Source organism: Colletes latitarsis, chromosome 11, assembly GCF_051014445.1.
Source record: "Colletes latitarsis isolate SP2378_abdomen chromosome 11, iyColLati1, whole genome shotgun sequence".
NCBI classification, from domain to species: domain Eukaryota; kingdom Metazoa; phylum Arthropoda; class Insecta; order Hymenoptera; family Colletidae; genus Colletes; species Colletes latitarsis.
This window is the reverse complement of record NC_135144.1, coordinates 11651613-11664932: the sequence shown is the minus strand read 5'-3', so window position 1 is coordinate 11664932 and position 13320 is coordinate 11651613. Positions and strand designations below refer to the sequence as shown.

Here is a 13320-nt window from a genome sequence, read left to right as displayed (position 1 = left end):
AAATATTTCATTTCTATAGCAGTTTACGATCGTAAGATATCTAAAAATTTTTTTACATATATACTATGTAACACTTCCATCGCGTAATATTACGTATTATCGGTTATATAATAGCCATTATAGTAACTAGTAATTCTTATTGAAGTACCGTCCGTTGATAACATATTGATTCACTGTTTTCACCATTGTAACCTTGAACTTGACTAGCGTATTCGCTGTTTCTGGGGAGTGTCTGCAATCTTGTATTAGTAACTGTTAATTGTACCTTTTATATCGTTTTTATTAATAATTATGGATCCCGCGGTCTTCCCTGAAGAAATTTGGATTAAAATTTTATTATATTGCAATGTACCTGATATTATTGCTTTCGGTAGCACATGCAAATATTTACGGAAAACTTCGGACACAGACTACCTATGGTAAGTTTGAGGTTAAGTTTACATCAAAGTTATGTTGTAGTTCAATTGGCAAATAAATAAATATTTACGATTACTTCAAATTTTGTCTCTTGTTATAAAAAATTAAAGTTTACTCTAAACTTTTGCAAACTTTATAATTATCAAGCTTCGTGAAATTTATAGATTAATATTGACATAAAATATACTATTTGAAAATTTACTGTTATTAATTAGTTATTAAAAGTTGTTCGTATTTTTCGTAGGAAAATGAAGTGGCTACAATTGATTTCAAAAGTACATTTTAGATTTCCAGATATAAAATGTTTACAGTTGTTGAGTGTCAGTTTTAAAGCAATGTGTTATAGATTGCATATGGTAATCACTTTAGGAGAAAATGTTCCTTTTCCAAAATGTTGTCACTGCAGTGGTTACACGTGTCAAAGAAATTGTGTAGAAGGTTCCAGTGCGAAAGTAGTAATAGAAATTGGAAATAAATATACGTGGGTTATTACACCAAATTTTGGATTGAGGAGACATTTATCGATGTTTGGTATACCAAAATATAATAACGAAACTCACTTGGAACAAACTCAAACACAAAATGTACCGAGTAGTAGTGCACGTCCAAAATGTGATGGGAAATCACTGGTTAAAAAATTAAAATTGTTGAAGTTATCAGAATTAGCAACTGCTAAAATTCCAAGACCCAGCGGTCCATTTTGTGTCTTTTGTAACCCTGTAAAATTATACAGAGAGAAAAAGAGATTAATTACACATCAAAATGATCCAACATGTTACACAAGACCAAATCCAATTTATGAGAAACTTATAAATGGATATTGCACAGATACTGTTGAAGTACTTGGAATTCCAAATGTTGATATTGTTAGTCCAGCAGAAGCATTGTTAAGCGATGGAACATTTCCTGTTCTCAAAACATTTGTTGATCATTTGTTTCATCAGATGAGTTTAACTTCGATACTAAGAAAACCTAATGCAGTGCTTATGTTTTGCGAACCATTAGCTATGCATCCTACACTCAGGAAACAACTACTGCACTATTTATTCCAAGAAGTTAAAGTTGCAAGGTAATAAAAATAATAAAAAAAATTTATACAATAAGGAACACATTATTTTTAAATGATCAAAGAATTATAGTTATAGAAATATAATTATAATATTTATAGAGTATGTCTGGTTCCAAAACCTTTGGCAGCTTGTGCAATGTTGGGTGTAGAAACTTGTGTGGTTGTTGATAGTGGAGCTCTTAGTACAACAGTAGCTGTTGTAATTGGAGGTCGCGTTATGCCACAACGCTGGAAATTATTACCTGTTGGTGGTTGGCATGTAGCTTATCACTTAAAACAAGCTGTGCATTGGCAACCAAAAGAATATCACCAGATTCCTATAACATACTTGGACACATTAGCAATTAAAGAAAGATGTAGACTAAGTTATAATATTAAAAATGAAGATAAACGAGTAGGACAAAAGTCTAGGGAATACATTAATCTTAGAGTTGATAGTTATGCTGACTATAAACAATTATGGGTAAGTGAATTTTCCATCCATTATATCTGTAAAATGACAAAATCTCAATAAAACGGGAGTAAAAAATGGAAATATCTTTCAGAGAGTTTCCTTGGGCTCAGAATTATATATTGCTCCCGAAATGATGTATATTAATCTTGGCTTGCCACAAGTGATAAAAGATGTAACAGCTGGTTTATCAGAAGAATTAATGTATGATTGCCTCTCAAACATATTGCTTACTGGAGGCAATACAGACCTTTCAGGTTTTGAATTAAGATTAACTAAAGATTTACAAGAATTATTACCTGAACATAGCAAAATTTTGGAAGTGAGAAATTGTCCTGGTACACATAGTTGGAATGTAGCTATGGGTTCCACGTATGTGCCTTTAGCCGTGCATCCTGGTAAGTATAAACAGTAGTTTTTATTTTTAAAAATGTATTCATATCCTTAAATAGAAAAAATTGAATAATGTTATTATAATTGAACGTCTGGGTTTCTCATGTAAGTCATTGTTTCAGATAAAACTCCGCCAGAATATGTAAAGGGTAATCCGTTTTGGTTATCGAGAGAAGAATACGTTTTGTTTGGATGTGAGTCATTGGAGTAGTAAAGCTATAATAAGTGATCCCTTGTAATGTTAATACTTCACTTATTACAAAAATGCAAAACCTTCTTTTCTTGAATTGCCTTTAAATTAGACACATGCAATCATAGATCATTGAAAGGACATTCCAAGACAAGGCGCTTGGATGAAATTAAATATTGGTTGGTATTTATTACTGGGAAGATCACTTTATATCTTTTCAAACTTCCCATTTTATGCAGTGTTACAGACTCTTCTGGAACTTACTTTATACAACAAGGGGCTGGGAGATTTCAACCAACATGAATCCAGTGAATAGTAGAGTAGACGTATGTCTCTGCATCCATGTTGTTATTTTTACTGTTTTTCATCATTTCCCCCCCCCCCCCCCCCCCCCAATCTGCAAAACCAGCTGCACTGATTTCAATTTTAAAAATTCCTTAAAATCAACAAATATTAATATATGTATTTATACGGTTGTTTTTCGCCACATTCCATTACCATAATCAACCTAATTCATACTTGTCGCTCCCGTTGACCCGCTTCAGAGTAATTCTGATCACATATCCTCTGTGATTTTTATGAATCTTTGGACAAGCTTCTAATTCTCTCTATTATTCTTTAGGAATTATCTGCAGTGTCAACGACAATTATATTAAAGAATGCTAGAACTGCCTAATAATTAGGCTCATAATTGTCGTTGATTCTATCAATGATCTTTGAATTCTAGTCTCTTGATTCGCCTCAGGAAGATGTCCCTTGACACTAAGGTCAATCTCATTTTTCCAAAGCCTTAGCTAATTGAATAATCTGGTCGGGAGTTTCCGGTCCATACAGTAGTAATTTAGTCGTATTACCATATTAACACTGATTCCAAATTCTCTTTCACGAAACATCTATTGAAAGTATAGTTACTATCACCGTTTATTCTTCAAAATGGTTTGCTTGTTTTTGAAATTGTCTATCAATATTTAATCTGTCCTATTTAAAATCATCCAGAGCTAATAATATAGATATTTATTTCTACTCGCACAAGGTTTTCAGCTATGCGCCTTTCCCCGAATTGTCAACTTTAACAAACTTCATATATCTGGTAAATGAGGTCTTAATTCTTCCATATTAAATTGGAATTAAACGAGAACTCTAGTTGTGAGATATTTTTAACTTAATCAAGTTATGGTCAATATCCTCTACTCCAACTTTATCTTTATCAAATTCCAAGTTCACTTTATAACTTATCCCACTAATTGTAAGATGCCTTGTCATTTCATATTAATGGTGAATCGTCATTGGCTTGCGGCGGTTTAGTAAATCTACTTTCCTCTTTTCTTTATGAGATTATCTTTGTGTACATAGTTCAGGTAGTAAATTGTTTTGTAAATAAGAAGTACCTAAGTAAATTGCTTAAGTTACACTGTACAAATAAATAATTCTAGAAAGTTTTATTTAGACACAAGTATTATTATATATATCCTGAATATAGTATTTCTAAGAAACTGTCCACGATTTCGTACATTTGCATTACATTATTCTTGTCAAAAATGAGGAATATATAATAATAGCAAGAAAAAATAACATTTCTAGTCATTTTAAATACAATTAAACTATTTACATTTAGCTTCCAAAATAGTGAGCTTAGTACTATTAAAAATAAGATTAATCATAATTAAGGTTTAACTTCATGAAGTATAAAATTATTATTATAATTTTTCACCAATTTCGATCTAATTTTATGAACAATTTAACGTGGGATTATTACTTGTAATATGTACAGTAAAGATATTTTATTGATTAACAAATTGTAATTGGGATAATAATTATAAAAATAAACACATTTTAATACTACTTTAGATAAAAATAATAAAATAATGTCAAAGATAATTGAAAAAAAAAAAATATTTATAATATTATATCTACTACTAGGAGGTTCTTGTAAAACATTTAATATCTCTATAATGTAAACATGTACATAATTTAAACTATAAAATAATATAAGTATTTGTAGTATAATTTTCACGGACGTGTGCTCGATATCAAATAGATGGTTCCTTTATTAAGTGGTATAATTTTAATTATTTTACAAAGACATAGATGCTATCAGAAGATCAGTCTTTGAAACTATTTTCATTAATCACAAATTAAACTTTTTAACTGATATATTATACTTAAAAAAATAACTGCCTGTTAGTATTTTATAATATTTTATTAATGAACTATGATTCGGGATATGAATATTTTCATTTTCTTTAAATCGATATATAATCGAATAATATCGATATTGACACCTACATATTATTTTAAAAGTTTGTATATATTAAATTTTGCTATTTGTAGATTTTGTGAATAAACCATTTTTATTTTTAGCATATTCAATACGGGATTCTACATATAGTTCTATATATGTAGTACAAATATAATTACATAGAATAAATTACAGAAAAATAATATACAATTCTATGATATATTGTTTATTTTTCAACACGATTATACATAAGTGTGTAATGCACAAAGATTGATGTAACTCAAAATTTGTCAAAGTATACATGAATTTATACATTTTATGAGAAAATATTAGGATGTATATAACCCACAATGTAAAGTAATAGACGAGCGTTCGCGCGCGTTAAAATAATGTAGTACAGAGATTTGTAACAATTGACAATTTTACTGTAAAATCAACAATTTCTATTTACAAAAAAATATTATAAAACGAGAGGAACTTATTACAACTTTGGATAATATTGATATAACAAATTTACAAATTCTTATAGACATAAAAACTCTAATTTTGTTAATCAGTATTTTGCAACACTGTACATGTCTTCTATCACTATCTGTTCACTAAAAAATAAATGTCCTGTATAGAGAACTATACAAGTTTGATTCCATGTTATAATAGTATTCGTTCACAATTGTTTGTAATATCTACGTATTTTCACTTTATGCCACAGTTAATGAGTATAAAATTTCACAAATGAATTCTATTCTTGCTGCATATATGCTTATTATTTATACAAATACAGACTTTACCACATTCTTTTACCTAAAAAGTATTATACATTGCATACAACAGTGTTATTGTATGTAAATAAATATTTTCCTAATTAGATTAGCACAAAAATATGCAAGTCGTATAAATAACATTTACTTGAATTTATTCTCGTTAATTTGCGTCTGTCTTAAATATATGCAAATGTTTTCTTCCTTAAATTATATCATCAAAGTTAGAGAAGTCTGGTGTTTTATTTTTAAAGATAGATATGAAAAAGTGTAAAACATATAACCTGATAAAAAATGGTTATATTAGAAATATGTTATACTATATTATATAAAACCTTTTTGCCATGTACTCGTCTGGTATGTTTATAATACATCTTATGATAAAAATATAATAAAGCAGTTGCCTACTAATTCATACTACCTAAGGTAAATTAAGGTACACTAGCTAACATGATATTTTGTAACAAAATATTTGAACAAAATTTTTACGTGAACATACTATATAATATGTACAAAATAAACCTGATTTGTTTAAATCTGAACATAAATATTGTTCGTTTCATATTGTTTTCGTAATTTAAATTGATGTAATAATAATTTATTATTCTGTTTGTCTTCAATTATACATGAATAATAGAGAAGTGTATATTAATTTGGCTCCCCATGTAAGTATGTATAACGTTATCACAAACTGTGGCATTAAAAACAAAATGTAGCTACCGTTATTTGAGAAATAATAATTCAACGTATCTGATATAATCGTTTCATTAATAATTTATATATGTACAATATGTAATTTGCAATTTCATATTTTTACGGAAAATTTTGTTTCAAATTTGATCGACTGCAAATAAGTATTTCGCGTTATAAATTGAGAATTTTGTATCTCTTCTTATGAAATTTTCTAATAGTGGCTGTTATATTTTTCGTGTAACAGAATAGTTAATTTGTACAATAAAATACATAAAAATGTGATCTTTTGTGAAACTTTTTTTTTATGTTTATACACTTTATCTTTTAAATAAGATAGAAAACACTCCTAATTTAATGCCTATATACCTCGATGATATATATTGATTTGTTTATACAAGCTATGTACAAAAATGTCTATTCCAGACTTATACACAGTTTATATTCATTGTTAGTCTTTTCCCTAAAACAAGAATGCAATGGAATGCAATTTTAATAGGTGAAAATAATTGTTATCTTTTTTATCAGTTGAAATTAATATTACAAAAGTTTTACTGTAATCTTGTACAAAGAATTTAATCAATGTATATGTATAAATAATATCCACTGCATTCTAAAAAAGTGTTACCCTCCAACAAATTGAACACTGACTTAACAGCAAGAAGTTTTTGCTGGTTCTGCCTCGGCTAGATTAAAATCTAAACCCCCAGGCCTGGCAAATCCAGTTTTTATACCATCCCAACCATCCTCTACCTTGTATTCCTCAGTTTGTATTCTATTATAAATTTCCTGTGTGATTGTTCGAAAAGCATCTTCAACATTAACTCCTGTCTTTGCACTGGTTTCAATGTGATGTATTCCATGTTGGTCTGCAAAAGCTCTTGCTTCTTCTTTCGAAACTTCTCGCCTGCCCCCATTGGTAACTAAATCTAATTTACAGCCTACCAGTGCAAATACAGGATGGTGTGGTTCAATAGATATACGAGCCTCCATCATCCACTGAGGAATATGTTCAAAACTGGCTCTGTTGCAGACATCATACACAAGTAGTGCTCCAACAGAGTTTCTATAGTAGGATTTTGTAATTGACCTAAGGTAAACAAAGTATTTTATTGGTAGATTACATAATCTTTTATAACCAATTTTACATGCATTTTCATAAAGAATGTAAATAACGCACCTAAATCTTTCTTGGCCAGCCGTATCCCATAGTTGTAACTTTATTCTTGTTCCATCTTTGACTGTGATTAATCGAGCAAAAAAATCTACCCCAACTGTTGGGTCTGAAAGCTAAAAAAATTAAAAAATGACGTAAACAATAACATGAAAGAAAATTAGAAGAGACAAAAGTGGGTTTCAAAGTTTTTTTGAAAGAATATAATAGTTAATATATTTTCGAAAATAAAAAATAAATAAATAAATGTAAATAAAGAATAAAAAACGATTCAATCAGGTTGTAAAAGTAGTTCCAATAAATTGTGCTGTAACGATTAAATCGGGAAATTGGAGATGCTCCAATTGTGTTATTAGATTGTTAAAATATAAAGTCGGTTAGATCATATGAAAACACAACTGTGAGTTTGATCCACTTAGTTAAGGGAATTAAAAATAACTGACGAGAGATGTAACGGTTTGTTTTCATCTGAAATCAATTTGTACATGTATAGTTACGCATAGATGCTGCGTACCTCTGCGAACTTTCCATCAGTGAAATACTTTAGCAATGAACTTTTTCCGACTGTACTGTCGCCGATGAGTATCAGACGAAACTGATAGTCAAAAATTGGTTCCACCATCTTGACGTCTGCTACAATCAGAGTTTTTCACAAACAACGCGAGCGTTGTCGCTTACGATTAGAATATCATGATTTCCCTGTGTACACTTGTCAAAAGTGAGAATCTTGCTGACCGTGACATTAATCATCAGCTTCCTAAGTACCTTTGCCCAAGACTGTACTGCGCTTATTGCGCACGACACTGTCCGAATAAACACGCAGACCTCGAAAGAATTATTGCGTTCAAGTGCATTGTGATTTCTAGTGAACTAGCTCCGCAGAATTGTTTCAGCTTTCTCTGCTTTCTTCTCTTTTAATCTTGTTTTAAACATTCACGAAATCCGTATCACGCGATCGCACAACGCACTCGAAATACATACATGTAATTTCACACGCTGGACCTCCGTCGGTTCAGATTCTATATACATTCACTTGTAACTTCCAATATATACAATATTTTTTCCGATGTATATGTTTTAAACCCGGAAAAATTCAGTGATGAATGTACTATTTACAATTAAAGCGATAAACCTAGTCAAGTGATACCTCTTTAAAAGATTCCTTAATTCGCAAGGAATCTTTATAGCATCTTACACCGCTTATAGATTTATAGTCTTGCGTTTAATGAGATTAATTACTATCATTCAATTGATCAATTTTACATACACCAATACGCAGTTAGAACAATGTCATCTACGCGAAACCACTTGCAGTGAACATGAATTTAAATACGCAAGTTGTCGACATCATTGCCAACAATATTGAGGATTAACAATATAACACTGAAACATATAGAGCAATTCTATTTGCTTTGTTATTAAAATTTTATTAAACGAATCTCCCATTACGTCGTGCAATCTGTGTTCCTCAACTCCATGATCATCCACGAGTATAATGCGTCGGCATAACCTAATCGAGCCTCTTTTTCTTTTTTCAAGGATCCCAATCGAATTTCTATTTTGAATCTTAAAAAAAACACAAGTTAATAACTAATTTCTGAGGGTTCATTTAGTAGATATGAATGAAAAAGAATTGGTTGTTGAAATTACGGAATTACATGAGTTATTACGCGCGAAAGAAGCCCAACTGGCTGCTTTAAGGCGCGAAAAACAAATTGTACAAGACTGTGGGTTGAGCAACGATGAGATATCAAGATATAGCAGGCAAATGTTTTTGTCAGAAGTTGGCGTGAAAGGTATATCGTATTTTTTGAAATTTTAATAAAAGAAAACTTATACAAATTAGTTTTTATCCACTACAATTAATATTCATTGTTTTTTAATAGCATCTTGTATTTGATGAAGCTGAAATTATAATTGTAATTATGTCATTGCAGGTCAATTAAAGATAAAAAATAGTGCAGTACTAATTGTAGGAGCAGGTGGTCTTGGATGTCCAGCAGCATTATATCTGGCATCTGCCGGTATTGGACACATTGGTATAATTGACTATGATGATGTTGAAATTAACAATCTTCATAGACAGTTGTTATTCACAGAAATAAACATTGGAACACCAAAAGTAAATGCTGCTGCAGAAAATCTTAATCGGTATATACGAATTCATATAATATTATATATTATATATTGTATCACTGTACATTATAAATAATATTCTAATTTTAGCCTAAATAGTAACATTAAAATTACTCCATATAAAATCCAACTGGATAGTAGTAATGCTTTAGAAATAATAAAATGTTATGATGTAGTATTAGATGCAACTGATAATGTAGCTACACGTTATCTATTAAATGATGCGTGTGTTCTGAGTAAGAAACCTTTAGTTTCTGGTTCTGCACTAAGATTCGAGGGACACTTAACTGTATTTAATCATCATGGACCTTGCTACAGATGTATATTTCCTAAACCTCCTCCACCAGAGACTGTAACAAATTGCGGCGACGGTGGTGTTTTTGGGCCAGGTATTTATAATTATTTACTGTATTGTTTAATTTATTTTATATAAAAACTATCTATTACAGTTGTTGGTACCATTGGCGTTTTACAAGCAGTAGAAGCTTTAAAAGTTCTGCTCAACATGCCACACATATTATCTGGTCAACTTCTGTTATATGACGGATTAGAAACGAAATTTCGCAATATCAATTTGCGCGATAAAAATGTAAATTGTCCCGTGTGTGGCGAACATCCGACCATACAAAAATTGATCGATTATGAGCAATTTTGTGGTGCAAAAGCAAATGATAAAGATCCGAAGTTAACTATATTAAAGAACGAGGAACGAATAAGCGTGGAAGAATATAATGCAACATTAAAACTAGGTACAAAACCTCACATGTTGATCGATGTACGTTCACCCGAAGAATTTCAAATTTGTCGTTTAAAGAATTCCGTAAATGTACCATTGAACGAAATTAATAATAATGAAAGGATAATGCTAATAAAAAATAAAATGCAAGAAATGAGAAAAGACCACGACGAAATTGGTTGTAAGTATACAATTATTTGGTCTAAATTTTAAAAGAATTTTCTTTTATCGCATATTCTTTCAGTATATGTTATGTGTAGAAGAGGAAATGATTCACAAAAGGCTGTAAAACACTTTCAAAAGATGTTGAACGAAAGTAATTTAGAAATAAAAGATATAATTGGAGGAATTCATGCATGGAGTAAAAAAATTGATCATACGTTTCCTGTGTATTAATTATATAAATTTTAAATATAATTATGTTCATTTATTATACTTATTATGCTTTTTATTCATAAAGTTCATCTGCCCATAATTCAATAATATACAGTTTTACAAATAATGTATATGCGAGTAACATATACATCTACAAGAATATAGTTATATGCAAAGTAAATTAATTTATTTAAAATATTTATCTATTTCGCAACTAGTTAAACTTGTTTCCGGATGCTTAAAGTGAGAATTCGATAAACTTCGTAATTTCTCTGCCGCTTGTTCCGGCGTTAAGTCTCTTTGTGCTTGTGCAAAGAGCTCATAGCCAGACATATATTTCTTTATGTTTGCAGAATGTAATAAAGGGGGTAAGTAAATACCATGGAAAGTCCAATAAGGATAATCCTGTTTTGCATATGGACCAGTTGGTGCCCCTTAAAAAACAAAATATTACTTATAATATCTTTTTGGTAAATGTTTATAATAAATAATGTTATGTTATACCATGCCAGCCCATAGAATATGGAAAAGAGCAATTGAATAAATTATCATATTTTGTACATAATATTTTCATAACAACTGCCAAAGACTCTTGCTGACTTTCTGTTAAATCCTGCATTCTGGATATTTGCTTTTTAGGTAATATCATAGTTTCATATGGCCATACTGCCCAGAATGGCACCAAGACTACCCAATCGCGATTTTCCAATACAATACGTTCCTATAAAGTAAGTAAATAATTTACATATAAATTTATATATATATAACATTTAATATTTTTTATAATTTTTACAAAAAAACTAACATATTTAATTGTCGTGTATATTACTATACGACATGTTTTACACAAATATAGATCACATGATTAATGCGCCCCACCTTTTTAAGAAGTTCTTTCTGCACATAATCAATGAGAAGTGGTTTCTTATTACGATTATAATAATCACTAAGGTATCTATCTTTTATTTTGGCTTCGTTTGGTAAAAAAGAACTGGCCCAAATTTGACAATGTGGATGTACATTACTACACCCCATTAAAGCACCACGATTTTCAAAAATTTGCACCCAAGTCCATTTTTCTCCCAATTCAAGCATTTCAAAAATCCATCTGACGTAGAATAATACTTATTGAATAAGAATTTAGAGTACAGTAAATATTTTTACCGCAAACATACCGTTTAACCACTTCCTTGATTTCAGATGTTTTCATAAGGGCTATTGTTACATTTGATTTTGGGTGAAAGCACATTACTTTACATGTACCTCTGGCAGAGTCCATCTGAAATAGTTCATCTTCCGACACCGATGGACTGGGAACAGATTCTAATAATGCAGGAAAATCATTGACAAATGAATATGTGTTTTCATATATTGGAGTTATCTATAGAAAGTGAGAGAAATTTAGAATTCGTTACTTTTAAAATAAAATTTTGAAGCAAATATGTGAAAATATCACCTGTCCACTGGCTCTAACATTGCCTGGACAAAGTGGATTATCAGGATCGTAATCTGGAAGTTCTTCCTCTATACTTGGTTCGATTTGTCCCCCCCATGGTCGTTTCATTCGATTTGGCGACACTATTACCCATTCTCCCTTCAAGGGATTATATCGAATATGTTGGTGTTCTATAAAATATTGATCTAATAGTTGAAACATAGAACACTAATTTAAAATAACTGTTTTGAAAAAATGAAAGAAGAACTCTAACCAGTAGGATTGAATTCTCCTTTCAATGTTTCTGTGTCATGCTGTGGGACATTTTCTTTACTATTGCCTGCAATCATAAAAATTTACGTACAGGAGAAAATAATTCATACTTTATGTATTGAAATGATTTACACTTTAAAACTACGTGATTATTATGTACAATCTATCATATAATTTATTACTTAATTACATTGAAATATCAATGAAAAAGTTTTAGATAAAGTATTTTTTCTTTTACAAAAGTGTTCACACAATATACATCTCGGAAAAATTATAAACCGCAACATGAACTTTAGTAGCGACGTAATTTCATCTGTAACTTTTACAGCGCAAAATGTACAATATGTTCGTAATAGATATTAATCTTGCAGAATTTCTAATAATCTTTAAAATTACAATTGTTTTATCACGCTAACACGTTTTCAATATGAAGAATAAAAAGAAAATCGCAATAAGTCATATGACCAACGCTTACTTGAAGAATTTACTTACTTAAAAAATAACTTTCAATCAATAACGGTATATACGTATTTGATAAACAATAAAAATAATTACCTCTATTTTGTGCGAATATTTTTTTATAAAACGTTTTATTTCTATCGTTATAACATTTATTTAAATATTTTTACCTGTTGATGCAGACATTTGTACTACAGCGGAAAGAAGTTCTTTCAAGAACGCAGTTGCTTATATATTACAATTGTGTGTGGAAAAATTTCCTAGTATCAGTAGTAATTTAAGAAGTCATATATATCACATTTTCGTATCAGTGATACAGAGTAACAACACTACGCCAAAGGCGCACTTACTCTGTGTCAGTGATATAAGTATGCACATGTGTAACCTAGAACCGTAATTTTCGATAACGTTCACATAACTTATGAAATGCTATACTGCACGTATACGTATATGTATTTTAATCATTATTATTACGTATTACTCTACTACACATGCCAAATTGATTAAATTCGATTTTGATCAAAA

The 13320-nt window shown here is 30.0% G+C and overlaps 4 protein-coding genes across 9 annotated transcripts; 2 read left to right on the top strand and 2 right to left on the bottom strand.

The window, feature by feature from the left end:
• The first annotated feature begins 2 nt into the window (after positions 1–2).
• Positions 3–3947, top strand: LOC143348049 (uncharacterized). Of its 4 annotated transcripts, XM_076777838.1 has the most exons (7): positions 4–419; positions 662–1486; positions 1586–1949; positions 2032–2335; positions 2453–2524; positions 2649–2699; positions 2760–3947. In XM_076777838.1, exons 1-6 carry the CDS (start codon positions 292–294, stop codon positions 2654–2656), a joined length of 1701 nt encoding a protein of 566 aa, XP_076633953.1. In that variant the 5' UTR covers positions 4–291; the 3' UTR covers positions 2657–2699; positions 2760–3947. The 4 variants fall into 4 exon arrangements, 3 of the variants coding, with proteins under 3 accessions (XP_076633951.1, XP_076633953.1, XP_076633952.1); XM_076777836.1 differs by lacking the exon at positions 2649–2699 and having other exon boundaries at positions 3–419; positions 2768–3947; XM_076777837.1 differs by having other exon boundaries at positions 2649–3947.
• A 1017-nt stretch (positions 3948–4964) lies between these two features.
• Positions 4965–8030, bottom strand: LOC143348060 (ras-related protein Rab-39B-like). Its single transcript, XM_076777865.1, has 3 exons — positions 7896–8030; positions 7388–7497; positions 4965–7297 (listed from the first exon to the last, which is right to left on the bottom strand). Exons 1-3 carry the CDS (start codon positions 8001–8003, stop codon positions 6859–6861), a joined length of 657 nt encoding a protein of 218 aa, XP_076633980.1. The 5' UTR covers positions 8004–8030; the 3' UTR covers positions 4965–6858.
• A 969-nt stretch (positions 8031–8999) lies between these two features.
• On the top strand, positions 9000–10688 carry Uba4 (Ubiquitin-like activating enzyme 4). Of its 2 annotated transcripts, none has more exons than XM_076777849.1 (5): positions 9000–9177; positions 9319–9532; positions 9608–9906; positions 9967–10434; positions 10514–10688. In XM_076777849.1, coding segments are annotated over exons 1-5 (1161 nt in total). In that variant the 3' UTR covers positions 10516–10688. The 2 variants fall into 2 exon arrangements, with proteins under 2 accessions (XP_076633964.1, XP_076633963.1); XM_076777848.1 differs by having other exon boundaries at positions 10498–10688.
• Positions 10624–13259, bottom strand: Galt (Galactose-1-phosphate uridylyltransferase). Of its 2 annotated transcripts, XM_076777857.1 has the most exons (7): positions 12966–13259; positions 12338–12403; positions 12085–12254; positions 11804–12009; positions 11508–11736; positions 11133–11349; positions 10624–11062 (listed from the first exon to the last, which is right to left on the bottom strand). In XM_076777857.1, exons 1-7 carry the CDS (start codon positions 12979–12981, stop codon positions 10815–10817), a joined length of 1152 nt encoding a protein of 383 aa, XP_076633972.1. In that variant the 5' UTR covers positions 12982–13259; the 3' UTR covers positions 10624–10814. The 2 variants fall into 2 exon arrangements, with proteins under 2 accessions (XP_076633972.1, XP_076633973.1); XM_076777858.1 differs by having other exon boundaries at positions 12085–12403; positions 12892–13253.
• Between the last annotated feature and the right edge of the window lie 61 nt (positions 13260–13320).

What these genes read in the sequence shown, in the direction of transcription:
- Uba4 (XM_076777848.1), top strand. Translation starts at nt 9,000, where the DNA reads ATGAATGAAAAAGAATTGGTTGTTGAAATTACGGAATTACATGAGTTA. An exon ending in CGGTGGTGTTTTTGGGCCAG is followed by an intron (nt 9,907 to 9,966) that starts GTATTTATAATT and finishes TATCTATTACAG; the next exon opens with TTGTTGGTACCATTGGCGTT. An exon ending in AGACCACGACGAAATTGGTT is followed by an intron (nt 10,435 to 10,497) that starts GTAAGTATACAA and finishes ATATTCTTTCAG; the next exon opens with TATATGTTATGTGTAGAAGA.
- LOC143348060 (XM_076777865.1), bottom strand. Translation starts at nt 8,003, where the DNA reads ATGGTGGAACCAATTTTTGACTATCAGTTTCGTCTGATACTCATCGGC. An exon ending in CTGATGGAAAGTTCGCAGAG is followed by an intron (nt 7,498 to 7,895) that starts GTACGCAGCATC and finishes TAATTTTTTTAG; the next exon opens with CTTTCAGACCCAACAGTTGG. An exon ending in GCTGGCCAAGAAAGATTTAG is followed by an intron (nt 7,298 to 7,387) that starts GTGCGTTATTTA and finishes TGTTTACCTTAG; the next exon opens with GTCAATTACAAAATCCTACT.
- LOC143348049 (XM_076777836.1), top strand. Translation starts at nt 292, where the DNA reads ATGGATCCCGCGGTCTTCCCTGAAGAAATTTGGATTAAAATTTTATTA. An exon ending in TCGGACACAGACTACCTATG is followed by an intron (nt 420 to 661) that starts GTAAGTTTGAGG and finishes TATTTTTCGTAG; the next exon opens with GAAAATGAAGTGGCTACAAT. An exon ending in GCCTTTAGCCGTGCATCCTG is followed by an intron (nt 2,336 to 2,452) that starts GTAAGTATAAAC and finishes TCATTGTTTCAG; the next exon opens with ATAAAACTCCGCCAGAATAT.
- Galt (XM_076777857.1), bottom strand. An exon ending in ATGTTAGAGCCAGTGGACAG is followed by an intron (nt 12,010 to 12,084) that starts GTGATATTTTCA and finishes CACTTTCTATAG; the next exon opens with ATAACTCCAATATATGAAAA. An exon ending in ATCAAGGAAGTGGTTAAACG is followed by an intron (nt 11,737 to 11,803) that starts GTATGTTTGCGG and finishes ATTCTACGTCAG; the next exon opens with ATGGATTTTTGAAATGCTTG.